This window comes from Hakea prostrata, chromosome 9 (genome assembly GCF_041222555.1).
Source record: "Hakea prostrata isolate BN-2017 chromosome 9, UWA_Hpros_2, whole genome shotgun sequence".
Lineage (NCBI taxonomy): Eukaryota > Viridiplantae > Streptophyta > Magnoliopsida > Proteales > Proteaceae > Hakea > Hakea prostrata.
This window is the reverse complement of record NC_142608.1, coordinates 982,013-1,009,861: the sequence shown is the minus strand read 5'-3', so window position 1 is coordinate 1,009,861 and position 27,849 is coordinate 982,013. Positions and strand designations below refer to the sequence as shown.

The 27,849-nt window shown below is 37.6% G+C and overlaps 1 protein-coding gene and 1 pseudogene across 2 annotated transcripts; both read left to right on the top strand.

Annotated features, from left to right (window-relative positions):
• Positions 1–5,582: 5,582 nt before the first annotated feature.
• LOC149003889 (protein PAT1 homolog 2-like) lies at positions 5,583–18,417 on the top strand. 2 transcript variants are annotated; one of them, XM_089167919.1, is made up of 6 exons: positions 5,583–5,872; positions 5,988–6,072; positions 7,100–7,245; positions 9,216–9,272; positions 12,349–12,418; positions 16,053–18,417. In XM_089167919.1, the coding sequence occupies exons 2-6, from the start codon at positions 6,012–6,014 to the stop codon at positions 18,167–18,169; spliced, it is 2,451 nt and encodes an 816-aa protein (XP_089024045.1). In that variant the 5' UTR covers positions 5,583–5,872; positions 5,988–6,011; the 3' UTR covers positions 18,170–18,417. The 2 variants fall into 2 exon arrangements, with proteins under 2 accessions (XP_089024045.1, XP_089024044.1); XM_089167918.1 differs by having other exon boundaries at positions 5,583–6,072.
• Positions 18,418–25,564: 7,147 nt separating this feature from the next.
• On the top strand, positions 25,565–27,849 carry LOC149003888 (L-type lectin-domain containing receptor kinase IX.1 pseudogene; annotated as a pseudogene).

Sequence of the window (27,849 nt, the reverse complement as noted above, 5' to 3'; positions counted from 1 at the left end):
AAGCAAGAAAGTGACAGAGGGATGAGACTCTTTTGGGACTAGAAAAGTACACATGAGCTATGATTTAGAAGAAAATAGGAGTGGAGAACGATGTGTACCAAGGAGCTCAGAGCCACATACTTTTCACAAAATAAAATTCCAGTCTACTGTGTAAATCAGTTGGGGAGTGGGGGATTACATCCTTACATAGGACAGAAGCTGTGTTTAAGTAAACACCATCCCCTGAAGGGAAGATTGGGGAATTAACCCAAATGGATTGGAGAATTAAAGCTCAACTCTCAAACCAGGATTAATAATGAAAGAAGAAACACAACAAACCCCATCTTTTAAATGCTTCAGGACATTATATAATTTTGGTTATTCACCAACACTCATGTGTGCAAGCTCACCTGATGGACTAGAAGGAGAAAAGTGGAGCGTGAGAGTGCTATGGGAAGGAAAGATTCAAGAAATCATTAAAGGAACAGCACTCAAAAGACAACTAGTAAGAGATAAACTACAGGCAATTTAGAAAGCAACACGGTCAACAAAACTGAAACAAATTCAAATACAACAACTCTAGTGTGATGAGTACATGATGAAACAAGTGTTAGAGGGGAAAATAGATCCAAATCTATCCCCTCTTTATTTCCTATGTTGGCAAAATTTTTACCTATAATGACCAACCTAAAGGCTTGTAATTTAAGTAGGTACTCAGCAAAATTATGGCTTCTCAGCTTAACTAGGCAACACATGGGACTATCTTATGTGGAAACTATGGACCGTGATGGATGTAACAGCAACACCCCTACTTAATGGTAGTTTTCGATCTCTTTTCGTACAAAAAAGAAAAAGTAAACACCATCCCACTTAAAGTGAAATGCTAGCTGAATTAAATAGTCACTTGGCAACATAATGAACTTGAACACCAACATAGACAGGTTGCAACGCTAGTAAACATGCACACATGTGTGGGTCAAATAGGGCCACAACTGGATACATGGGGTAGTGGTGAACGAGGTAAAGTATGGCATTGTTAGAAAAAGGTCACTGAATCGATGTTGAAACAAGGAATGATTATCCGGGGAGAAAAACTTTCATAGAGCAGAAAGTCATGCATCCCAGTGGATTAAGTTTTGGATTTGGAGAAATCTGGTGGCCTTTGACATCTATCATGATTACCCCATTGGTTGAGAATATATTTTGTCTGGTGTCTTAGATATATCTTTTGTTATAGACATTTTATTACTTGAGAGATCTGTTAATACAATCTAGAAAGGGGTGAATAGGTTGCAACTAGTGAATTTTTCCAATTTTTCGGTTTGATTGCACATACAAGATTACATATGCAAATTTAAATTTAAATTAAACAAAATAAATTGAATTTAAACAATTCATAACACAAGAATTTTATGGTGGTACTTTACAAGTCTACGTCCACTCCTCTCTCGACTTCAAGAGAGATTTTCACTAGTGATTCTTTATCAATACGGTGGGCAAAGAGTCAAACCCTTAGGCTGCATTTGTTTGCAAAGGTGGGGTGGGAAAAAAAGCATGTGGGTCCCATGTGTAGTGGGGTGAGGGAGAAGGAAAGGAAAGGAAAGGGTTTTGTGGAAAAGTGATAGGGGTGGGTCCCACTTTTTACTTTTCCCAACTTTCCCACAAAGTCCCACCAAATATGTGGGGTTTTAAAATGGCATGGGGTGGGAAAGTTGGGCTGTTACATCAGCAAACAAGTTTCCTTGAATCAAGGAAACTTGTCTCCCACTTTCCCACCCCAAGCAACCAAACAATATACCATTTTGGGATTTAAAGGAAAAGTAAGAAATCTACACGTTTTTCAAGAATTTTCCCACCCCTTTTTTTCCACCCCATATTTATTCCAGCAAACAAACGCAGCCTTACAATCTTTGTTATGGGGCGAAAGCACCCTTTTACAATCTTTGTTCACGAGCAAAAGCACCCTTTTTACAATCTTTGTTCATGGGCAATAGCACTCTCAACAATCTTTGTTTAAGCACAAGAGCACCTTAAACCAATTCTAGTCTCCCTAGACTTGGAATTGAAAACAACTAAATACAATAGTATGGTTAAAGATTTGCTAACAAGGGGTGTGATACATTACCCCCTTATATGAGTGTGATTCAATGAGAGTTGTATGCCTATGCCCAAATAGAAATGATATGCACCATCAATGACCATTCATTACTCTTTTATCATCTCAAGCTTAGCTTCCACAAGCTTGCTTAAACTCCTTGGTATGCTTTTTAAGGATGGAGTAAGGGTGATAGGTAAATATAGTTGAATTTTTGTAATTTGAGAGCTTGAAAGTATTTGGGGAGTTGATGATAAATTGGCAACGTTCTAGCTCTCAAATGGGGTGAATTGGGCTTATATAGATGACCTTCAAGTGCCTTAGTCTAATCCTAATGGATAGAAAATGGACGACTTTTGGCCCAGACGAATCGCCTTCTGATCAGATGGATCACCGTTTGATTAAAATATAGCAAAAAATAGCTGTTGGAGCTTAGATAGGTCACATTCTGATTAAATGGAACGCCTTCTGGTCAGACGAATCTTTGGCTAAGCTTATGTGACTAGACAGATGTCTAGATGAAGCTCTTTCTAGTCAGATGAATCTCCGTCTGTTTAGACGAAAAATCCGTTTGAGCTTCCATGACCAGATGGAGCTCCATCTGCAACCCAGTGGCACAAGATTGGATTTTAAGGGGATTTAGGTTCTTCTAATTAACCTTATGTCTTCATACACTCTCCTAACAATGTCTTAGGTTAATCTAATGACAAGATGCACAAGGTTTGTTGCATAGCGCAATTACATTTTATATGCATGATGGTGTCCTAGGTCCTAATTTGCTTATTCTGTTTACTTGAGTTTGAGTTGATGTTCTTGAATCTTTTTGTACTCCATTCTTCATGCTTATCTTGACTTCAACTTCATGTCCATGTTGGATTGGTCTTGACTTTGACTAGGGCATGAGTATCCGGCGTTGAGTTGGATTTCGTCCACTTGCTCTAATAGTGAACTAGATATACACAGCTCAATATAACCATTAGTAATTATGTTTGTTATCATTAAAACTAATAGAAGCTGATGTGGCAATGTTGACATGATATTTTTCAACAAAATTCACTCAGGATCTGTTGGGATACACGCACCTAGCAACCAAAAATTGTCGAAGCAGAATCCCACATAACACGCGCTAAGTGGGGACAGCCGCCATACCTTAGCTCCATGATCCAAAGTATGAGCATGGATCAGAGTCTCATCCCCATCCTTGCATAACGGACAACACTTGGATGAAGAGATCTTCCAGCGGGAGAGACTTTGGAAAAATTCAACGTGTACAATTTCAATCCAAAATTAAAAGGGTGTGCATATAAACAAATTGGCATTAATTATCCTTGATTTTGACCTTGACTTGATTATGAAAAAAAAAAAAAAAAAGAGCTGGACCTTGATTGATTTTTATCTTGATTTTATTGATTCTAGAAAGCTCTAGATTGGTCGTGAATAGGTGATGCAAAAAATTGAGTATGTCATTTGTGATATCATTTAAATAATATATATCTTTGTGGGGGGGGGGGAACTGCCGTATGCAAGGGTCGAATACATGAGAAGTATAGATCTTACCACTCTATCAACCTTGTATTGACACTCCTATCTATATTTAGTTTTATTTTAATTTTGTTTCATATTAAACTAAAATATAGTATTTTAGTTTAATATGAAACAAAATTAAAATAAAACTAATACAAGGTTGTGCAAAGCTAGGGTTGGGGTTGACCAATCACTTGAATTTGTTCCAACTTGACAGGGTTGGACGTAAGTTAGATTTATATAGATTCTAATCAACCAAATTTTCACACTCTTATTTTAAGGAAAAAATGAGTTCAAACATTAACATGGACCATAGTTAGTAAATTCGCTACATTAATATGGACCATAGTTAATAAATTCACATATTAATCAGCACATTGATTATTATCTCGACTGCATAATTGAAAAAACAATAACTTTTTTGTTAGTAGGAAGAAAAAAACAATAACTTATCATTTATTAAGTAGTATGTTGTTTTCATAAGCCCATGACATGTTAATATCTGTATTGCTTGCATATTAATGAATTGCAATTTAGAATTAAAAATATAATAATTGTTGTATTAATGTCATTTTAATTTTAACAAAAAAATAAAAAAAATTAAATGTCGTATTAGTTATAGTATTACTTTACATGCTAAAATTTATTAATAGTTCAAAATTTTGCTCTTGTTTTTGTTCAGAACATTTGTAATGAAACAATATTAAACATTTATTATATCATTAGCTAAGGATGATTTTGTTCTTGCATATAATCAGTGGATGAGGAGCAACAGCTTTTTCAATAATTTTCCCTAGTTTATGACTCAGAGAACAAAGGATATTCTCCTTCTTCTTCTTTTTTTTTTTCTTCTTTAGGTAATCGGGATATTCTCCTTCTTATTCTTTATATTATAGTTGTTATATATTATTATATAATAAAAGGAGGGTAGGAGCAAAATAGGTATTTTAACCTGTAAAATTATCTGGGTTGGTTGATAAGGAGCGTTTTTTTTTTTTTTGAACCAAATAAGGAGCGTTTGAAAGAATAGAAAATTATATATATCCCTGAATTTATATACTATTATATTTACATCCTTAAAATTTATTATATTACACATACCTCTTTTTCTGACATCATTATTTTGAAACAGAATAATACATATTTGTTTTTTTCTTCTAAATCTTCTTATAATTGAGAAAAAAATTGGAAAAAAAATCTACCAATCTTAAGGCCAAGGGGCCATGGCTCGCTCCGACTTTTAAAAATTCATTCGACCACTTAATATTAAATCTTGACTATGTCCCTATCTTCATCCAACTCTATCTTCTTTTTTTTTTTTTTGGGTATTTGAGGTTCATCCAGGCCAACTTTTTCTGCGCACCTCGATTACATCCTCAAGAAGGTGCTTTATCATCCCCCGCAAGGATCGAACTACTGATATCCCTCTTCTTTTTTTTTCTTCCCCTTGAAAGTGGATGAGACTAGATGAAGCTAATCTTAGAATTTTGAAAATGCAATAGATTGCTAATTCATCACTTAACCCCATTAATGAGTGTGTTTGATATATAATTTAAAATTTAGGGTGTGTAAATGTAATATGATAAATTTTACGGAGATGTAAAGGTAATAGTTTATAAATTTGAGAATATATATATATATAGAGAGAGAGAGAGAGAGAGATATATATATATATATATATATATATAGAGAGAGAGAGAGAGAGAGAGAGAGAGAGAGAGTTGTAATTTGCTCTTGAAATAAAATAAATTTTAAGGGATAGTCGTTGTAAATTTGTTATTGACTGCCAGTCCAACATACGTAGTTTGCTCAAAATGTTAAAAAGAAAAGAGAAGAAAGAATAAAAAGAGGACAGGTGTGACTGTTTGAAGTGTGCGTTTCCTACGTCGCCAGCTCATGACGTTTTTTTGGTTTCTGAATAATAATTTAGACGAAAAGCTCAGCCACATCTGCTCTCTCTCTACTTCTGTTTCTTTTTCTCTCTCTCTCTCTCTCTCGCTCTCGCTCTTCTCTTCACCGTCACCCCCATTTCCCCGCCTCTCTTCGTCTCTCTGCATGTGTGTGCCGTGAGCGTTTAATCTGGCAATCTTTTCTCTCTCTTCGTCGCTTCTTCTTCACGGCTTCAATTTTGAGCCAAGCCCTCTTTGTTTTAAGTGGAGAGGGAACTCTCTCCTGATGAATTTCCCTCTCCATTTACTTCACAGATCTTTTCATCCTTCACTCCTCATTCAGAGATAGCCCTAGAAAATTTCAATTTCAATTTCAATTTCAAAGGTTTCTTTGTCTGTGCTTTTCTTTGATTCTTCCTCTACTACTTTTTTATTCTTCTGGGGAGTTTCCATTTTCAGGATTTTATTTTTCTCTTCGTTTGTTTATGTTTTTTTTTTAGGGTTTTAGTTCAAAGTGTACAGTGATGGATGGATTTGACGATGGAGGCGGTATTCAACACAACCCTAAACCGGAGAGTTCTTCAGGTTTGCTTCCTGTTTCTAGCTCGATCCATGGTTTTTTTTTTTTTTTTTTTTTTTGTCACTGAATTCTGCTGTTGTATTTTGCTTTGCTTCGTTCTGCTTGCTTATACACTCGAGTTAAGATTCATGTTGCTCTCATATTTGTGTTTACTGTTTGATCGATTTGTATTGTCTTGTTCCTTACTGTGTATATGCTTGGATTCAGTTTTATGATTTATCGTAGTCATGCTTTGGGCTTTCGTAGGGATGTTAAATCATCCCGAGTGGCTTGAAGAGTATTGGTGTGATTTATAGAGTTACTAATGGTAGATGAATTGGAGTTTATGCTGGCATGTGCTTCTGGGTAATTCACCCTCTTGTAGCAGTCGGATCCTTGATTCAGTTTTACGACCTGGTTCATCATTCATGTTTGGTAGAGAGCTGAAAGAAGAAATAATTGATTCGCCGAGAGATGCATTCTTGTTTCTGATTCCATTCAGTGAAGTTATTCAGTTGACGGTGCTGTTTTTGATATATCTAGTTACTAACGTGGTGTAATGTCTTTAGCATTTAGCAGGCATACAGTCTGGTTGTGTATTCGATGACTACTATTGCTGTCACTATTTCCTATCCCATGACTGAGGTCTCTTTATTTATTTTTCTTAACTGTTACAAGGAGAGGGGAGGGAGTGTTGGTCGTGAGTCTACTTGAATTCATTGAGTTTATGGTGTGTGCTATTACTGATAACTTCTACACCCAAAAAAAGAAGAAGAAATTGTTATTGTCATATATATATATTTTCGCTTTCCTGGTTGGGGAATTGGTGTGGGGTGGGGGATGTTAGGGGAGGGGTTAATCTGAATTTTCTTTAATAGGATAAGTTGTACTTTATTGTCTGCTTTGCATGAAAGGAATGTTATTGGATCATTCTCTGTGTACTACCAGAGTTGGTCCATTCTAGCTAATTTTTTCCATGTGAAGTTCAAAGAATTATTAATACCACTTTCATGGATCTCAGGTTAATTTTCTTTCCTGAAAACTGTCTTGCAGGGAATGCACTTTTTGATGCATCACAGTATGCATTCTTCGGAAAGGATGTGCTAGAGGAAGTTGAGCTGGGAGGGCTGGAAGGCGATGAGGATGTCCCTTTTGGTGGGATTGGTGACGAGGAATACCGTTTTTCAGACAGAGAAGAGGTGGCATTTTGTTCTTTAATGTCATTTGTGTTGTTGGCTTATTGACTGGTCCAGCTTAAACTGAGATCAACTTTAGTTAGTCTCTGTTTTTCAGGTGTTGTTTGATATATTTGGACTACGATATGTGCTTTCTTTTGTAAAAAAAATTAATGTATAATTTTTAGTTCTTCTAGATTGCTGGCTATATTCTGGTTTCTTGTACATTATTAGTATTTTAAAATAATTCTCAAATTAGATTTGTTGATTTATTGACGAATTAAATTTATAATATTCTGTTGGATACTGGTTTATCCGGTACGCCAATTTTGTTAGTGCATGGGACAATTCTCTAACCTCATGGTGGTATATGTACAAGCCAAACTAGGATTTATTATTGAGATTTGGTTATCATGCTCATTTTACAGTCTCTTAAGTGATTGCCCATGTCAATTTGTGCATCACTAGCACCGTGGCTTTACTTGCTTTTGTGTCCCTTGTTGAAAGGTCACTGTTTGTCAGTGGGTTTTCTTTACAACTTTTGGGGTTACAGGAGGGTTTTTTTTCTTCTTTCTTTCCTTTCTTTTCTTTTTCCTCTCTTTCCCTTCTTATGGTTTGATCCTTCCTTCCTTCCATTATTTTTTACCCTTTATTTAGTGCTTGCATGCAAAAGTAGCACTGAGACTTTGTGCGAGCTTCTTTTTCTTACTGCCAAATTTTGAATTGTTTATTGGGTGGTATTTCTCTATGTTATTCTATCTATATTAAGGTCTTTGGGATGAATGGATAACTAACCATGCTGGTTATTTGGCTGAGCTATCTTGGTCTTTTAATTTCTATTCTTTATCTGTACTGACTTCTGTGTGTGTTTTCTTCTGGCTTGATTCTCTCATTAGAGAGAGTTATATTTGAATAAGTACTTCTGTAGTTTCTATCTTGTATATTGCTATTATTGGTATGAGCTTGAAAGTTTTGAGCTAAAGCAGCATTGATTGTATTATATAGATAGCCTAGGATGCAAATTATTCTGGCATAGATGGTAAGCATCGAGATGTCTCATGTTTGATTAGTTTTTGTTCCTTATAATTTCAAATAGCATTAATTTACTTGCAACTGTGAAAGATCTCATGTACTGATGTGGGGCTTCAAACACATGGTCTTTCTTGTTTGCTATACATCTTGTATCCAGACAATGGACAAGGCTTTTCCTTGTCGTTTTTGCCCTTGTCATGCATTTATGACATTTCACCTTTTCCATACTAAAATGGGTCAGCTACATGGATCCTTTCCCTCTAATCAGCTCCATCCAGGGTCTTAATTGATATAGAGCCTAAGCTGTACATGTTTTTCCTTGTCACTTTTTGTAGGTCTCAGCTCGTCCTGGCTGTTTTAGTTCCTTTAGTCTTAATCAAGTTGCTCCTCTATTCTGGAGCATCCAAAGACCTCCGTTGAACCTGGCCATGCCAACTCAAATGGCTTTCTTCTATCTTGTCATGTATTGGACTCATTCCCATAATATGTTCATTTTTCACTTCATCCTTCCTAGTTTCTTCCCTTTTCATATATGACACAACTATCTTCTTACTAGATGGGGGAAAAGTGGTTAGTGAATGGGCATTTTTCATTGTTATGGAATCTGCAGTTACCTTGATAGAAGCTAGTCATGTGTTTTATTCATTGAGGATGTATTAAAAATATTCAGGGTTTGCTTTTTGAGTGCAATACTATTGTCTTGTGGTCTCCTGCTTGCTGAGCTGGATCCTTTGAGAATTCTCCATTGATGGCAATATGATTGCTAGATTCTTATTGGTGATGTAATACTTTAATTTTAATTATTGGTACTTACTTGATAGAATGTACTCTGGTACAGAACTTTTTATGCTGCCTTATTCTATTCAGAATTTCAGGTTTTTCTGGCTTTTTTAGTTGTGTGGACATCTTCTTTTGAAGGAATGAACCATCATTGAACCTTATCGTTTGTTTTGGATTTGCAGGCTGAAGGTTTGGGATCTCTGTCTGATATAGATGATCTTGCCAGTACCTTTTCAAAGGTTGTTTTTCCAACTCTGATGTGGCCAAGAATGAAATGCGGACTATAAAATATATTGTAGACTTAAAAAATGCTTAATATTTATGTGTTGTTGATCTCAATACAATGCAATGTTATATTGTTCCTCGTTATGACTTATGACGTTGTAGTGTTTTCCTATTTAACTTCAGCACTACCAAAATTAACTCTTTTTAACAGGAAAATTTTGGTTGTTTCATTATGTCTTAGTGCACTTTTATTAAATGTGGTTCTACTTCTATGTTCAAAATTTATAATATTTTCATGAAAGAGTCCCGTTGCTGCTGAGTCCATTGCCATGCTAGTGTATGAATTGAAGTGTTGATTGAAAATTTGAGATTTTATATTGAAGGCTTGATATGAGAACACAAATTAAGGTTTCATGAGATATTGGTGAGAGCTTGTGAGATTTAGGGAGATCTCGCTGGATATCCTTCTATTTTGTAAGGCAAGATGAGATCAGTGGTGAATCAAAAAGCTACCCAACTTGCAAGAGAAGGCAAGATGAGGTTAGTGGTGAACCATAGAACTAGCCAACTCGCAAGATATCTCAATCAACTACTTGAAATATCAGTTTGATTAGAGTTTGAACCAAGTTGAAGAATATAATGGCCCCAAACTTGATATAGATGAGATATCTACCAACTTGATTGTGTTCCTGCAAGTTAGTTATTCAAGCTTTTAGTTGATTTTTGCCTGAAAATTTGTCGAACTTGCTCTTGTGGATGATTGCTATCACATCTCACCTACATCGACAACCAATTGAGCCTATTTTCAAGCATATCCAAGAGAATGTGGTATTTGAGTTGTTTTACATGAAATTTCAATTTGATGCTTTTATCACTAAATAATGTGTAAAATAGGGTATTTTAGTCTTTTAGTTCACCACAATTGTAACAACCGATGGTTTGATATCAAACTCCATGGTTGTCAAGGCGAGGCTAGGCTAGGCGATAGAGGGCAACGAAAACCAAGGCGATAAACATAACCCAAAAATGGGCCTAGGTGGCTAGGCAGATGCCTTGACAACCATTTCAAACTCTAATTTTATATATATATATATATATATATATATATATATATATATATATATATATATATATATATATATATATATATATATATATATATATATACTTGAGATCGCCAATCAAGTTACCCCAAAAGAAACTAAAAAGCCCAACTTGCGAACATCTCAGTTGGCAAAATGTTTTTTTTTTTTTTTTTTGAGTTACCAAGTTGGGCCTCAAGTTCGAGTTCTAGCCCAACTTGCCAATCATCTTCATGATTGGGATATTCTATGCATGGTGGTCTACGTTCTCTGTCTTCTTATGATTCAATGCCCCAACTCAGTGAAGTTATTATTCTACTAATATGCATGATTATTTGCATTTTCTGAACAACCAATTTCATTCCTTCTCTCCTACATTAGAGTATAAGATGTTTCTCTATTTACTTTTTATCATGGGTTCCTCTATATGTCACTATAGAGAGAAGTGAAATGTGTCACTTGTTTCTCTATTTATTTTGTATCATGGGTTCCTCTATGTCACTATAGAGAGAAGTGAAATGTGTCACTTCTTTTAACTTGCGTCTTGTAAATCACTTTGGACTTGAGTAAAAAGGTAAGAATATGGGTAAATATGTAATATCACAGATGATGGAAGAGGGCGGTTCTCCAAGGTGTAGAGAAAGAAGATGAAGCTGAACCGGGGTGGGGGGTGGGGAGATGCAGCCTGGGGAGGAGAGGTGCTGCAAAGAGTGGTCTCAAAAGATGTCTGGTTTGCAGGCTGCTGAAATGGGGATGTGGCTCATGTCAAAGGTGGGGGCAAAGAAGAGGGGTGTAGTGGAAAGAAGTGGAGAACAACATTACAGTATAGCATAAGAGTTGATGGCTTCATAGGGAATTTTTAACACTTCATTTTGAGGGTTTGTTGTTGGAGGACCATCTGGTGGGCCTGGAAAGGAGTTTGGACTCCGGTGCCATTGAAGCACCACCCATGGTATGCGCCTGCATTTAACCCTACTGGTTGATCCGTCTTTCACAAGCTAAGAGCTAGGCAACAGGGAGTTAGATTTGGTACTATCTCCGAGGTGGAATCTGAGCAACAATACTGATGTGAGCTGGTAACCGAGCAAGTAGCAATAGCATAGTATGAGATCTTGTCAAATCTTGGTAATGTTTCCTTTGTGGGCTGACTGAGATGAGATTGCATATGAGCTCATATCTCAGTCATATCTTGGTGTATCTCTGTGACATTAATCTTACGATTCTTACCCAAATCTGGCTTTGATATAAAGAGGGGGGGGGGAAGACTTGGTAAGATCTTGGTCCGACTTGGCCTTTTGAACTGCAGAGTAGAGAGGTGGCCTCCGAGTTCGAGTTCTCAAACCATGTCAAGTAGTTAAGTGAGCTAATAAATGCGATTAGGAATGTTGCTACCTTGTATCCTCCTATTTATAGGGTCTACTGGTGGTATGGAAGCTCTTGTCACAATGTTGGTTATTTGATGAGAGAATTCATGCTTCCATGGGTGACCATAGTGTTCATTGCAGTCCTCCACTTAGAGTGTACCTTATGCCACATGTTAAACATCTATAGGTGACCTGTTTTTATGCATATCAGAATGCATTCAACTAAAGTAGTGAAAAACAGCATACGTTACAGGACTCCGTGGTCAACTAATCCCATATATGAGGTTTATGCTCTGCTGAATAATGTTATGGAATGTTCAGTTTGCCTTGATGCAGGTACTTATCCAGTTGTCCTTTAATGTTAGTTTCAGTGAAACACCTTCCTTTAAAAAAAACCGTAAAATGATTTTTCTAGGAAAACTTTCATATGATAGGAAGTCACTGAAGAAACTTTCTTTTGGCGACATTTGTAATTCCTTTTTCGGGGGCTTTATATTTTATTTCCTTTGTGTTTTGTCTAGATTTGAACTTTATCTTCCATATTTGTTTTTTATTTTAATATTTTTTTTCTATTCTTGTCATATTTATTTTATTTTTTTAATTTTATTCTTACTTATAAGTGAGTCGGGTATGTCTGGTTACAGCTGAACAAGGTCGTTAGTGATCCAAGAAATGCAGGAGTTATTGGTGACAGGGGATCAATTTCTAGGGAAAGTAAGTAAAAATCTTCCATGTATTTTTCACTGGCATATTCTATATAGCTGAAATTGACATGAGACTTGATTCCTTTTGAAGAGTAATATTGGAATGTGTTCCCTTTTTTCTCAAAATTTTTCTTTTCGTCTTTTCAAGCAGTGCATATTGAACTCGGAACTGTGCTTTGTGATATGTGAATCTTAATAGATAATTTGTTTGGTCTATTTCTTAAGGAACAGTATTACCGCCAAGTGAGAAATGACGTTTGAAAATGTCCATATTTGTTGATGGGATGACTGCAATCTCAAAATCTCAAAGATGATTTAAAAGGAAGTCCTGATGTTTGTTGTTTAAAAATATGAACGAATATTCAGTTGTTCTCTTTGCCATGTCAGTAGTATGCCTAGCGTTGAGCTGAGGCTATTGATGCAGATCAAGTAGAGATGTATCTCTATTAAAGAGAAAATCAGCAATCAATAGAGTAGCACCATTTCAAAGCTACAGCAGCAACAAAGAAAGGGTAAAATAGGCTATCGGCTAGTAGAGTATAATATGGAGAAAAAGAAAAGATGAGCGATTGAGTAGAAGGTGAAGATTCATTTCTTTTCATTTTTTGGTCCGGGTGGGAGAGGGAGGGAAGGGATGAGAGATTGCGCTTAACCTTCCCAGAAACAAAAAAAATTAGACTTCAATCCATTACCAAATCGTGGAAGGTGTAGTAGTGATGCTTGCTTAATTTTCTCTCCATTAATGACTCTTAACCTTCCTAAACTAACTTTTGAAGGACTTCTCAACATTAAACTAACTTGCCTACTTATTTGCACATTCTTTTTCTTGTATTTTATCCAGTGTACCTCCTTAAATCCCAACTTCTAGTTTTTTAAAGCAGCCCTGAAGCCCATTACAAAAAAGAAAAACCCAGAGCCATGGGTCCCAATAAAGTATTATAATGCTCGGTTGACCTGATTGGACACAGTTACATAATTTCCCTGTTTTGACATGTCGTTGAGATAAAGGTTTTGCAACTGTTTTTTTTTTTTTTCTGCACGAAGTTGGACGAGTTTGCATATGTGGATGACTGCCCTAATTTATCTTCGCTCTCCCCCTCCTTTCCTCTCTCAAAACAGAACAACTCAGGCCAAAATCTCTCTTTCTGTTTCTCTGTCCAGTCTCCCCATGTCTCTCCCATTATTTCTCATCACTTCTCACTCTTTCTGATTTTTTCTCCTGACTACCCATCTCTGTCTTGTGTCCATTTCTTCATCATTTCTCTTTCTCTTTATACACCCGTGCTCCATTGTTCCTTGGCCCAGCTTGGGTCTGTGCTGAGCTTGGATGGATCAAGTTTGGGAATACCACGGTGGTCTTTTTTCTTGGCCTTCAAGGAATTAATATCAATTTGTCTTTATAAAGCTTTATAAAGCATATTTTTGAACAACTAAAAAACGAAAACTAAATCAACTAGAACTGATTTCCTTGTTTCGCAAAAGATGGAAAAGTGCAGTTAAACTGTCCCTAGTTATTTCAACAGGTTATGGTTGGTCTGACTTTTGGAAGATATTATTTAGATCTCTACTCCAGACACTATCCTGGCACCGCTCATTAACAGATCCTGGGAGTGAAATAGGCCAGCTAATGTTTGAAATGGAGATGAGAACATGGAAATTAAGAAGTTGTCAGATTACAGGGAAAAATGTAACCATTTTGTTGGAATAATTCTTTTACAAAATCTTCAATATGGGGATTTCGTAGTTACTTTCAAGTCTTCATAGAAGAAGAAAATGATAAAAGAGAAACTTGTCTTCCATCATCGGTCTTTGATCTGGCCTTGTTAGCTTGCAGTTATTGAGCTTCTCTCTGTGTTTCCTTTGTGGTACCTCCCAGCTTTTGTGTTCTATATTCTTTCCTTTTTTAGGTTGTTGGGTAGGGGAAAAGACTTAATTACTATAAATCACCCCCCAACCCCCCCCGGAACAAAAAAAAGAAAAGAAGAAACGAAGTCCATGTCCAAAGTTAGCAACCAAAAAGGTGGGGGGGGGTTTCCTTGAGAAGAGATTGGAGAAACAACTCACAAATTTGTGTTGTAATATTCATTAATTTTTGTTTTTAGCTTTCACAACACGTTCATGGACATCTATTCTGTTTCATGTCTTACATTGATCTGAGTCACACTAGTTGATTGAAATGGCTTAGCTCTTGTTTTGAGCTCTCAACTGGCAGAACTGTATTCAAGCCTAAATAATCAGGAGAGGGCTTGCATGTGTTTGGAAACTAGCTAATTCATTGGCAGGCTTAATAGTTCTAATCTCCTAGTAGACTTAAGTTTATTTATTTGACAATTTTCTGTTCGTTGAGTAAGGTGGTGTAAGATGATTGAAGATATTTAAGGGCTGAATTTTGACCTGATGTAAAATGTCTTTGATGTTAGAAGAGCTACATGGCTGAATCAGCATGAGCCGATCTGGAAATTTAGACCGACTTCAACAAGCCCTAAAAGAAGTCTTTTGAATGAATGGGGTTTGTCCCCTAAGTTTCACCTGAATATTTCATTTCTTCAATCAGAGTTTCTGAAATACTTCTACTTCGTTGCTCTTAACTCTCTAATGATAGAACTGGTTTCTGCATTGAGACCCTGATCTTTCTCGATGGCTTTATTTCGGCCTGAGCTCTTTGAAGCTCACCTTAGGGAAGACCAAAATCCTGTAACCCGAGATCTTGAATATTATTGCAATCGTGAGATCAGAACCATTACTCAGACCTGCTTTAGTCTTTCTGTCAGCCATTGTTTCATTAGATTACTGTGGGTCTTCATGTTACCGAACCACTTGCATGAAGGGTTACCAGATTAGAGAGTTAGAAATATACCTTTGCTTTGTCATGCTCATGTAAGCCTATTTGGTTGAGTTTGAAAACTGACTGTCTTGGTTACTTTCCTTCCTCTTCCTTTTTGAGTGGTAGGGGAAGATCACCTCATCATATTTCACATATTAAAAAAAGGCCCAACTTTCAAAAATACCCTTAAGCACTTTTGTTCTCAAATTATTTCTGTTCTGATTCCCTCCTCGAAATTAGAGATATGTCCTGCCCTGCCCCTAGTAAGTTTTTAATATCCATTCCTGTTCTTGTTCATTCTTCTTTTAAAGAATTCTTGATTTCAGTTGTTCATGGTTTTGCTACTGTAACTGCTAATTTGGGTTAAAATATTCTTGTGGGCTCTATGTGGGTGGGCTTTTTTTTTTTTTTTTTTTTTTTTTTTTTTTGGGGTGGGGGGGGGGGGGGGGGTGCAAGTTTTGCCCTGATGGCATGAACCCATGCATGCCACCCTGAGCTGAAACAGGGTCCTGAGAGCCGAGTAAATGCTCAAGCCTGACCCATGACGGGTAACGGGAGACAGGGTTAATTTTAAAAAGGCTTAGACTTTAAGCAATCTCAAAGCATGATGCTGCAAATGCGGATTGCAGAAATGTCCCTTGGGTGCCATTTGCACTACAATATTGGAATGCTGCATGCTGTTGGCGTTAATCTTGTTGGGTTATACTATTCTTAAGTGGTATTTGTTTTCGACTTGGTATTCCTGAATGCTTGTTTTCTATATATATTTCTATTTTTTGTGTTTAAATACAACTTGGACTTTACACTATTCTCTTTTCAGGTTCATCTGTGGCTGAGTGGCAACAAGAAGCAGATTTTCCAAACTGGTTAGATCCACAAATTTTTGATGAAGAAATTGTTCAGGAAGGCAAAAGGTGGTCATCACAGCCACATACATTGTCTGAATCAAAACCTTTGTACAGAACATCTTCGTACCCTCAGCAGCAGCAACAACAGCAGCTGCAACATTTCTTAAGTGAACCAATCTTAATTCCCAAATCATCTTTCACATCCTACCCTCCTCCTGGTGGCCGATCTCAGCAGGCTTCTCCAAACCACCATTCACGCCACCTTAACATTCCTTCTCTTGCTGGAGGATCTCAGATACCCTTTTCTGCACCAAATCTTTCTCCTTTCTCTAATCCTCAGCTTCATTTGTCTGGCTTGCCTCATGGGCTACATTATGGTGGAAATATGCCCCAGTTCACCTCTTCAGGACTCCCCATGAATAATAGGCCACAGAATCACTGGGGAAACCAGGCCAGCATGTTTTCTGGAGATAATTCAAACATTTTTAACAACTTATTGCAGCCACAACTGCCTCATCCAAATGGTTTGATTCACCAACAGTTGATGTTGCCACAGCAGCAACAACAAAGACTACACCGCCCAGTTCAACCATCTTTGGCCCATTTTTCACCTTTGCAGTCACAACTATTTAATGCCCATTCTTCTCCATCTTCACATGTAATTAGCAAGTATGAAGCAATGCATGGACCAACTGATCCGAGGGAGCAGAGAATGAGATCAACACAGAGAGGGAGACAAAACCAGCGGTTTTCTCATCAAGGCTCTGATAATGGTAGTCAGAAAAGCGATAATGGATGGCCACAGTTTAGGTCAAAGTACATGACAGCCGAAGAGATTGAGAGTATTCTGAGAATGCAGCATGCTGCCACTCATAGCAATGATCCATATATAGATGATTATTATCACCAAGCTCGTCTTGCAAAAAAATCTGCTGTATCGAGATTGAAGCACCACTTCTGCCCGACTCATCTACGGGATTTGCCTTCTCGTGCACGTGCTAATGCTGAGCCACATGCTTATCTACAGGTTGATGCACTTGGTAGGGTTCCATTCTCTTCCATACGCCGACCTCGCCCATTGCTTGAAGTTGATCCTCCATCTGCTGCATCAGGGGAAGGCATTGTTGAACAGAAAATCTCTGAGAAGCCTCTGGAGCAAGAACCCATGCTAGCTGCCCGCATCATGATTGAAGATGGACTTTGTCTCCTCCTTGATGTTGATGATATTGATAGGCTTCTAGAATTCAATCAGTCACAGGATGGTGGAGTCCAGTTGAGGAGGCGAAGGCAGGTATTGCTAGAAGGTCTGGCGGCCTCCCTCCAGCTGGTTGACCCACTAGGCAAAGGTGGACATGCAGTTGGGCTGGCCCCCAAAGATGACCTTGTGTTCTTAAGATTGGTCTCTCTTCCGAAAGGACGGAAGCTCCTCTCGAGGTACCTTCAGCTCCTCATTCTTGGGAGTGAGCTTGTCCGGATTGTCTGCATGGTAGTTTTCCGTCATCTGAGGTTCTTGTTTGGTGGCCTTCCCTCAGATACAGGAGCTGCGGAGACAACAATAAATCTTGCAAAGACCGTTTCTGCATCTGTCCGTAACATGGATCTTAATTCACTAAGTGCTTGTCTGGCTGCAGTGGTCTGTTCATCTGAGCAGCCTCCTCTCCGTCCAATCGGCAGCATGGCTGGAGATGGTGCTTCTGTTATCTTAAAATCCGTTCTTGATAGAGCAACTCAGCTGCTAACTGACCCTCAGGTGGCCAATAACTACAGCATGCCCAATCGGACTCTTTGGCAGGCATCATTTGATGCTTTCTTTGGTCTGCTCACCAAATACTGCATGGGCAAGTATGAAAGTATTGTGCAATCATTGCTTGTGGATGCTCCAAATGCAGCTGCTATTGGGTCAGAAGCAGCAAAAGCTGTTAGTAAAGAGATGCCAGTGGAGTTGCTTAGGGCAAGTCTTCCTCACACTGATGAGCGCCAGCGTAAGCTTTTGCTGGATTTTGCACAGCGGTCTATGCCTGTTACTGGAGTTAATGTCCATGGTGGTGGCAATGGTGGTCACATAAATTCTGAGTCTGTGCCAGGATAATGAAGCAAAATTTATGGAAGCATTATTGTTGAGGTGGGGTAGCTTCTTTGCCTGCTATCCCTTGAATGCCTCTCACAGGAGGCCTAGATCTTGTTGTGTATGTGGGAATGCATGGAGCAGAAAGAATGGGGAATTGATACCTGCTTTAGGATTTAGTTTATTGACTCAAGGCCTATTTGTTTACCCTTTCTTTTTCTTAATTTCTTTTTTAATGTTTCTCTTGGTATAAGAATTTGTAGTTATGTTCATGTGTATTATGTTGAAACTTTTTTGGGGAGTCTGACTGGAAGTTTTCTTCTGGGGAGCTTAATTTTGGTCCTCTGTGTTGGAACCCGGGAACTCAACAAAATATTCAAGTTGTAGGAGGGTGGGGAGTATATTGTACAGGGTCCATAACAGGTCTTCCTCTTCTTTCATTTTTCATTCAATTAGGGGAAGAACTTCTGGGTAATCCTTCTGGTTTATGAGGTCTTTGTTTTTTCTTTTGTATGTGCCTTGATGTTGGTAAACACTACTGTCTCTGTCTTCTCCGCATCGATGGTAGAAGGATTGCTTGTTTGGAAATACTTTTGAGGAAGCTTGTACATGTTGATATGGGATTTTGAAGAAAGATCTGAGTACTCTCTGTTGGTTGGTTGGTTGGTTAAATCCTAACTTGTAACTGTTGACATTTTTTTGTTCTCTTCTGGGTAAGGTATATCGATTCATTTGGGTGTTTTAAAATAGATCCAGCCTTTCTGGAGGTGCCGACTGATTAAGGAGCTTATTTCATCTCCCACTTTCTCAGTCAAGTTCAAAGGGACACCATTTTCTTGGTTTTATGGTTCAAGGGGACTGAGACAAGGTTGCCCCCTAAGCCTTTACCTTTTCTTACTCATTATGGAGGTGTTATCACGCCTCTTAGACGAGTATAGATCTTTAAAGCTACTAAGTGGTATTAAAGATGGGAGGGGGCACCGGAAATATCCCATTTGTTTTTTGCAGATTATACGTTTCTTTTCTATAAAGCTGATGTTGAAGAAGTTTTGGCTCTAAAAGCTGTTCTAGAATTGTTCTCAGATCTGACAGGACAAGAAGTAAACTTTGAAAAAAGTGGGGTATTTTTCAGCCGAAATGTACCGAGCGAAGAAAAGTGAGGGATTCTATCAATTCTCAGAGTCTCGGAAATCAAAGGGAAGACATTGTATCTAGGATCAACTCGATGGCCAGGAAGGGCGAAAGCTAGAACACTACAAACGGTGGTGGATCGAAAGACAAAAAAGATGTCTATATGGAAGGCGACCAACCTATCCTTTGGAGGGAGGGGAGGGGGGTAATAATATAGGCATCTATTCAATCCATGGCGCTCTACCAAATGCAATGCTTAAGATTTCTCAAGATAGTCTGCAAAAAGATTGATGCGATTTGCCAAAAATTTTGGAATGGACACCCACACAAAAGTAAGCAGTTGAATCTCATTGCATGGGGGAAGTTCTGCAAGCCAAAATCTTTAGGTGGAATGGGGTTCAAAAAAATGGAGGACTATAACACGGCATTGCTATTGAAGCAAGGATGGAGAATAATATCTAATCCAGATGCGGTATGGGTACAAATCCTAAGAGCAAAGTACTTCCAGAATCGGAGTTTTTTTGATCCTAAAGTAATTGCAAGAAAAAGATCGTGGATTTGGAACAGTATCACAAGCATCATCCCTCAATTAAAAACCATGGTGACTTGAAAAGTCGGGAATGGTCGAACAACGTCGTTTTGGTTTGACCCTTGGGATCATCAACAAGCAAACATTTTGCGAGAAAAAGAGGATTTCGAAAGGTGGCCAAGCAAGGCAACTGTGGCGGATGTGGCAAACAATCTACAACATCTTAACAGGGAGATTTTTCTAAACCCGCCTGACCCAACTTCAAAGATTACTTTGCCAATCCTTTGTGAGGATCAAGAAGACTCTTGGTCTTCGCTTTTTTCTCCAAATGGAGAATTTTCTGTTAAAATGGTAGCTCGTGAAATTGTTAAATAACGGTTCACGACCCATGAAAACCAATTTAAGAATTGGTGGAAACAGATGTGGAAACTACCAATACACCCTAAATTTAAAGTATTCTTTTGACGTGCTTTAAATTCAGGACTACTCAATGGACACCAACGGTCGAATGTAGACTATGGGAAAAGAAGATGAACAACATGGCATTCCAGGCGTGAATGGGGAAAAGGGGCCTATGCGGCCTTTGGGCTTACGTACAGAAAACTAGACGGATATATCCCTACTAAGTTGGTGTCACAACATGTTATCACATTTAGACAAGGATAAATTATGCTGGTTTTTTTCGGTCTTCATTATAACCTGCTATTTTATTTGGAAAGAAAGAAATGATACAATTTTTAATAAAAAAATACCTAACCCTCTAAGGTGCTGGGGAATCTTAACCACTGGATTAAGATGTTAGAACTACAAAAGGAAAAAGAGAGTGCACTTTTAAATAGACAACCTAATGCAATTCTACAAGGTGATAGTTGGTGTATCGCTATACCAAAAGCTAACAAAACTATTTTATTATGTGCAGGGGTATCAAACCAGCAACTAGATAGAGCAGGATGGAGCACGGGGATAAGCATAGATGGAAATATACAGTATGTCAATTTCGGTAAAGGAAGAACAAAAAGCATCTTGGAGGCAATTCTAATGGGGCTACAACTAGGAATGGACAAGGCAAAAGGGAATGGATTACAAGTACAAGAAATATGGACCAACAATGAACAAGTTGCGGCCTTATTACCATGGCCATCAAGAGAGATATGGCCTCTAGGGGATTTAGGCATGTTAATGGAACTGGCTAAGACAACAAAAAATGTGCAATACAATAAATTCCCAAACCCTGTGCTTCAATCGTATTTTGAAAATTATGCTAACATAACAGCGAATTAAGTGGATGACTGTAATAGAACAATACCTAATATTTGTAACTGCTTTTAACCTTTCTTAATGCTATTTTTATTTCACCAAAAAAAAAAAAAAAATTCCAGCCTGCTCACTCTCTCTATTAGTGTTAGTCATTGCAATTTCTCCTTGACTTGTTTGATTATAGGATTGTGGAAACTGTTTTTGTTGTGATCAAAGGTAGATGTTGTTGGGAAGAAAGCAAATCATGTGAAGATATTTATGGTAGTATGTACGTTGAAAGAATGCTCCCATTTCGTGAAAGCTAGATATATTTGGATATATTTTTGGACTCTTGACCTTGTTCACTCTCTACCACCTAATATGAAACTAACAATCCCCTTAGAATAGGAGAGGCTATCTTATTTAAGGTCCCAAACAAATCTAGGGTTTTAAATAGATTTTATTATGATGGAATTGTGATAATTGATAAACCATATTCGTCGGATGGTATATTATGTAATACTTTAATGTCCCGTATATGAAAAGTCCCATATTTTAACAGATAATACCATCATATTAGAACACATTAGAATGGTAATTATTATATTTAAGATTTTTTTTCACACGAATTCTTCAAAATGAATATAAATATTTCAAAATAAATATAAATATTGATTGAATACAAGTAATTTTATTAGTGTTAACATCATTACCATTCTTGATCGGTATATATTAGGTTTGAAATCCGAGAATTTATCAACTTTTATTTCTTTTATCCTTCTTAGTCATTGTTTCTACAAGATTCAGCTAGAGCCTCATCAACCAATATAATTTTGGACCATTGGTTTGAATAGGGGTCCGGTGCTTTGCAAATCAAAGACAAAGTTGCACATAACTACAACTTGTTTTTTTTTTTTGGGGGTTATCTTGCACAGAACTACTTTAGAGCGAATCCGGATCATCTCCCCGTCAGGGGAGCACAGAGTGCTTTCCCATGGCTCCTGACCACAGAAACTAGTGGGTCCCACTGGTGAAAAAGTTTTTTTTTGTTTTTGTTTTTTCCAAAAAGTGTTTTTCACCGTGGGTCCCACAGGTTTTTGTGGTCAGGAAGCGTCGGGGCCATCGGGGTCGCAGATCCGGACTCCTTTAGAGCTTCATGAATTCTGCCTATCATACCTAACCCATCATCTGGAAAGACAACACCAAGCTGGACAAAGCTAGACAACTTAGTAACACTTAATTGACAAGAACTATTTTACCAAAAAAATATTGACAAAAACTATCAATCGCAGAGGGAGAGAAAATGATGGTGAATGGTCATATTTATTCTTTTTTCAAGTTTAAGCACTAAGGAACGCATTTACTCATCATGAAATGTAACTTCCTAATTGAAAATCCAATGGTTTGATGACAAAAACCGACCCCAGTGGAGAAGTGTGCACAATTAAGATTAGTGAGAACTAATCCTACCTAATTTAGCCTAATTTTTGAAATAATGTGGACACCCAGATGATATAATCTTATCCTTTGACTAGGGTAGTTTAGGAATTGATAATTGATGTCATCATCTAACAAGAATATGCTTTATTGGGGACATTCACTTCTTTCTGGCTTGATCCATGGTATCCTGTGGGAGTCCTCTTCCTTCGGTTCAACCCCTAGGCTACATACTCCTCTGGTCATATTCCTAAAGATGTATACTCTCTACCTTCATTTTATCGAGATTTAGGATTTCCCCAATAATTTTCCCCCTACTCTCTCCTTCATCCTCTCTTTTCTCCTTCCCCATCCCGATATACCCGCTTGGGTCCCTTCTTGGTTTGGCATTTTTTCCATCTCCTCTACTTGGTACATCATTAGGTCCCTGTCCCCAATGGTCTCTTGGTTCAAGATTATCTGGTTTGAACCTAGACACCCCTTCACGGTCTGGAGAGGCCCTATCCCCAATGGTCTCTTGGTTCAAGATTATCTAGTTTGAACCTAGACACCCCCTCATAGTCTGGAGAGGCTCAATCCCCTACCTTCCTACCCACCACTCATTTCTCACCCTTCGCCACATCCCAGTGACCCCCTCCGCAATGCTGAACTTGAAACCATCCTCATCTCTTCTTCTCTTTTGTGCTTTTAAACCCATTTGGCTTCACGTCCCTTCATTAGGTGCTGCCGCAGAAGGCCCTGCCCCTTCAACCTCAAGCGCGTTTGGATCTTGTCTTATTTTGAAGGGTTCTCAATTCTTAAAACCATCCACAAACTTGTTTTTGGGCTTGTACATCCCCATTGTTGGCTTGAGCATAAACTTCGTAGATAGACCAACATATCCCACTCAATTGGCGAGATCTAGAAGGTCACCTATAAGGACGTCAGTCATAAGAGAGCTTCTATTCTCCTCAGTCCTTTGTTGATTCCTTAAGAAACAGACAAATTGTTGTTACCTAAGTTTAAACTCCTCTACTTTGTTTTAGTTCCCTCTTAGTTGTTCCTCCCACCCCCCCTTCTCTTCTCCCTTTTCAAGTTGCTTAGTATAATTATTATTAATCCCAAAAATAATTTGGTAACCGAATAGAGTAATCTATTATTTAAGTATAAAAATGAAATTATTACACCATACTCTTTTGTTTGGTATGATTGAAGCACTATCTAAAAAGGTACATCAAATTAACCTATATTTAAATGTGCTAGTGTGTCACCATGATTGTTTGAGAAATTGTCTTTTCAATATGTTTATTTGAAATGTCTTCACTGCTTTTTAATGAAATTTAAACTTTTGATTTTTTTTCACTAACTGAATTCTTGAGTTACCTCATTAGAATGTTAATGCAAAGACCTAAAAGAAGGCTTACCAAAAAAAAAAATGAAAAAAATTATGATAATTTTATTGAAAAAGTATATGAAAGAATAACATGTAATAAAACATGCGAAATAAATGGAAAATCATGTATATGATCCTTGTTTTAGATAGTAACAAATTATAATAATAATTAAAAAATGCAAAATTAGTGTTAATTTTTTTAGGTAATGAAAATTTTTGCTGACTGACATGTGTAACAAGGCGAAATATTGAAGAATCAAATTGACTTGAGAAGTCATAAAAATTTTGGACAGTAAGTCAAGGGTTCCTTTAAGGTTATTTGAATCAATCTCAATTTGTAGACTTTAAGTCAAAACTAATACACAAAAGCTCTTTTATTGGGTTTTGATGTATATTCAAGCATTTAAACGTGCATGCCTGTTATAAATTTCTATCCCAATTGATTCACGTAAAGGTCACCTTGTATCTTAGAAGAGAGAAAGGCAATCCATTACATGTAGAGATCATAATTAAGTTGCTAGATGATGTATCATACACTAATGATTTGATATTTTAAAAGAACAAGATTTTAAAAATTATTAGAAATGCCCATTTGCTCATGCTACGTGGTTCGCATTAAATGTTTCTTATGTACTTCCCCTAGAAAAGACAATCATGTGGATCAATTTATTGCAGCTTGGTTGGTTTTCATTTCCCAATTTGTAAAAAAAAAAAAAAAAAAAAAAATCATTTCCCAATTTCTCAAAAAGAGTGGTGGAGAGAAATTTCAGGAAAGGCACCTTCTTCATCAGTTCATCTATTGGATTGCTTTAATAGAGGTGGCCAGGTTAGCTTATGCACATCCCAATATGCTTAGGGAGTAGGTTTACATATAATTTAAATACTGAGAGGAGGAGTTCACTCTGGTTGGAAGAAAACTCTTCATCATATACTATGAGAAATTGTTCTTTATTAACTGAACCAACCTCTTGAGATTCAAAGTTAGATATGTTTTTCATTTTTTTTCTTTCCTGAAACTAACGATTTGATATATATTAGGGATTGATTATTACATACATCATTAAATAGAATCGAAGTTTGACCTCTTTACTAAGAGGCATTAGTAATTGTAAAAGTCAGATTGTTTTTTCAAAAATTGTGGTTTATATTAATTTACTAGGAAAAGAGAATGAAGACTTTTACGTATACCTACTACCATCAAGAAGGATGCAACCCTAAGCTCCCTAGTGGGAGGTATTGGTCATGTCATGCAAAATGAGTTGGCATTTGATCTCATGGTATGGGAAATTGCTTGGTGCACGATATCGCGCAACATACTATCGAGATCGAAACGAGGACTCGAGATTTTGATATTAATTGTTCGTTTCGCAAAAGTTGTTTTTTACACTTGTGATAAACGAGCGGTCCCTTGTTTTGATCTCCATTGTGAGCTGCGCAGTGCTGCTCATTAATTACACAACACCCAAATAGAATCCCATGGTATGAGGGGTTTGGATCCTCTCTAGGGAGGATATAGCCCATAGAGTGCCCAGTAAATTCTCAGAGAATGCCATGTAGCTGAGTCCAATTAAAAGGCTATGATAAAACAATTCATTTTTAACCAACTTGAAACCCAAACTACTGTTAAACCCGACTAATATCCCAAACCTGACTAAGTTTCACAATAACGTGAGTTTCAAGTTGGATATGAAAAAAGAGCTGTTTTATCATAGCCTTTACATTGAAATCGTACACGGAACATTCTTTCAGAGCTTACTGGGCATTCTAAGGGCAAATTCCTCCCAGGAGAGGATCCAAACCTGGAATGAGACTCTGGATATTTAATACAGTGGGACTCACCATGTCATCATGCCGAGATGGAATTCTCAGAGAAAGTTCTAAGCTCATACAACCATACACCCTACACGTTTAGAAGAAGCTAAAGAGTTTCAGGTACCGACATTAATGGCTCTTTGCAAGTCTAGAATTTCAGATCTCCTTTCAATAATCTCACTTCTCCTTCACTTTCAGATCCCCATCTTTCTCATCTTACTATTTCTGATTCCTTCTGCAAATTCCATCCACATCAATTTTTCAAGTTTCGATAAAAACACAAAACATATTAGGCTGGAAGGAAGTGCTTCTATCTTAAACCAAGTCATCCAAGTTACTGGATACCCACCAAGCAAAAGCAGAGTTGGTCGAGCTTCTTACAGAAAACCAATCCATCTATGGGACAAATCATCAGGAAATCTTACTGATTTCACTACCCATTTCTCTTACATCATCAGTTCTAGTCAATACAATTTTGGTGATGGGCTTGGTTTTTACATGGCTTCCACGGATTCTACCTTGCCCTTGAATTCTACAGGTGGGTTCCTTGGTCTTGTTGATTCGAACACCGCACAAGATCAGATTTTCGCTTTGGCTTTGGATACAGCAAGCCAAGAATGGAACCCTAGGACCCAATTTGGTGATGTCAACAATGGTGCTCTCAAATCTCAGGTTTGTATGCCATGGGATGATTATGGAACTTTGGGTGAAAAAACAGCTAATGCTTGGGTAAGTTACAATTCTAGCACAAAAAATTTAAGTATCTTCTTGACTTATGCTGAGAATCCAGTTTTTAAAGGGAACACTACCCTGTCTTACACTGTTGATCTGAGAGAGAAATTACCAGAATGGGTTACTGTTGGATTTTCAGCTGCTACAGGGTCAGTCACCCAGTCTTACCGTGTTCTTAGTTGGGAATTTAGTTCAAGTTTAGAGATGGGTCATGAATCAAAAAAGAAAAAATTGCAGGTGGGTATTGGTGTTGGTGTAGGTAGCTTGATTCTCTGTATTGGTTTGGCTCTGTTGCTTTTGTGGAAGAAGCTGAAGAGAGGGGAAGTTAAAGAACCTGATGTGATATTTGAAGAATGCTTTGATGATGAATTTGACAAAGGAGCAGGACCTAGAAGATTTTTCTATGACGAATTGGTTCGTGCAACTAATGATTTTGCAGAGGAAAAGATGCTTGGAGAAGGAGGATTTGGATGTGTTTACAGAGGTTTGTTGAGTGATTTGAACATGGATGTGGCTGTCAAGAGAGTCTCTAAAACATCAAAGCAAGGGATTAAGGAATTCATCTCTGAAGTGAAAATCATAAACAGATTGAGACATAGGAATTTGGTGCAAATTATTGGCTGGTGCCACCAGAGAGGTGAGCTTCTCATTGTTTATGATTTCATGCCAAATGGTAGCCTTGATTTCCATCTATTCGGAGGAGAAAACCCATTAACATGGGAGGTGAGATACAAGATAGCTCTTGGCTTGGCATCTGCACTACTCTACCTGCATGAAGAGGGGGACCAATGTGTCATACACAGAGATATTAAGTCAAGTAATGTAATGTTGGATTCAAATTTCAATGCTAAACTTGGGGATTTTGGATTAGCTAGGCTGATTGATCATGAGAAAGATTGGAAAACAACTGCATTGGCTGGAACCAGAGGTTACATGGCACCTGAATGTATTATTTCTTGGAAAGCTACCAAAGAATCAGATGTGTACAGTTTTGGAGTTGTTGCATTGGAAATTGCCTGTGGGAGAAGACCTGTTGATCCCAGAGCTGAAGAAAGCAATCAAATGTTGGTGGAATGGGTTTGGAGACTTTATGGGACAAGAAAGCTTGTTGAAGCAGCTGATGTGAGATTGAATATGGATTTTCATCAAGGGCAGATGGAATGTTTGATGGTTGTTGGTTTATGGTGTGCTCATCCTGATTATAAGCTTCGACCCTCAATTAGACAGGCACTGCAAGTTCTTAATTTTGAAGCTTCATTTCCCCTTCTCTCATCGAAGATGCCAGAAATGAGATACTCTGATATTCCATTTGACACTTCGGATACATTTTCATCCATGGCAGCACCTCTAAGCATTACTGATTTTGAGAAAGGTAGAGACTAGTAAATCCCTCATGTAAGAGTCTCATCTCATCACGAATTTGAATAAATAAATCTGTTCATGTTTTGCTTTTTT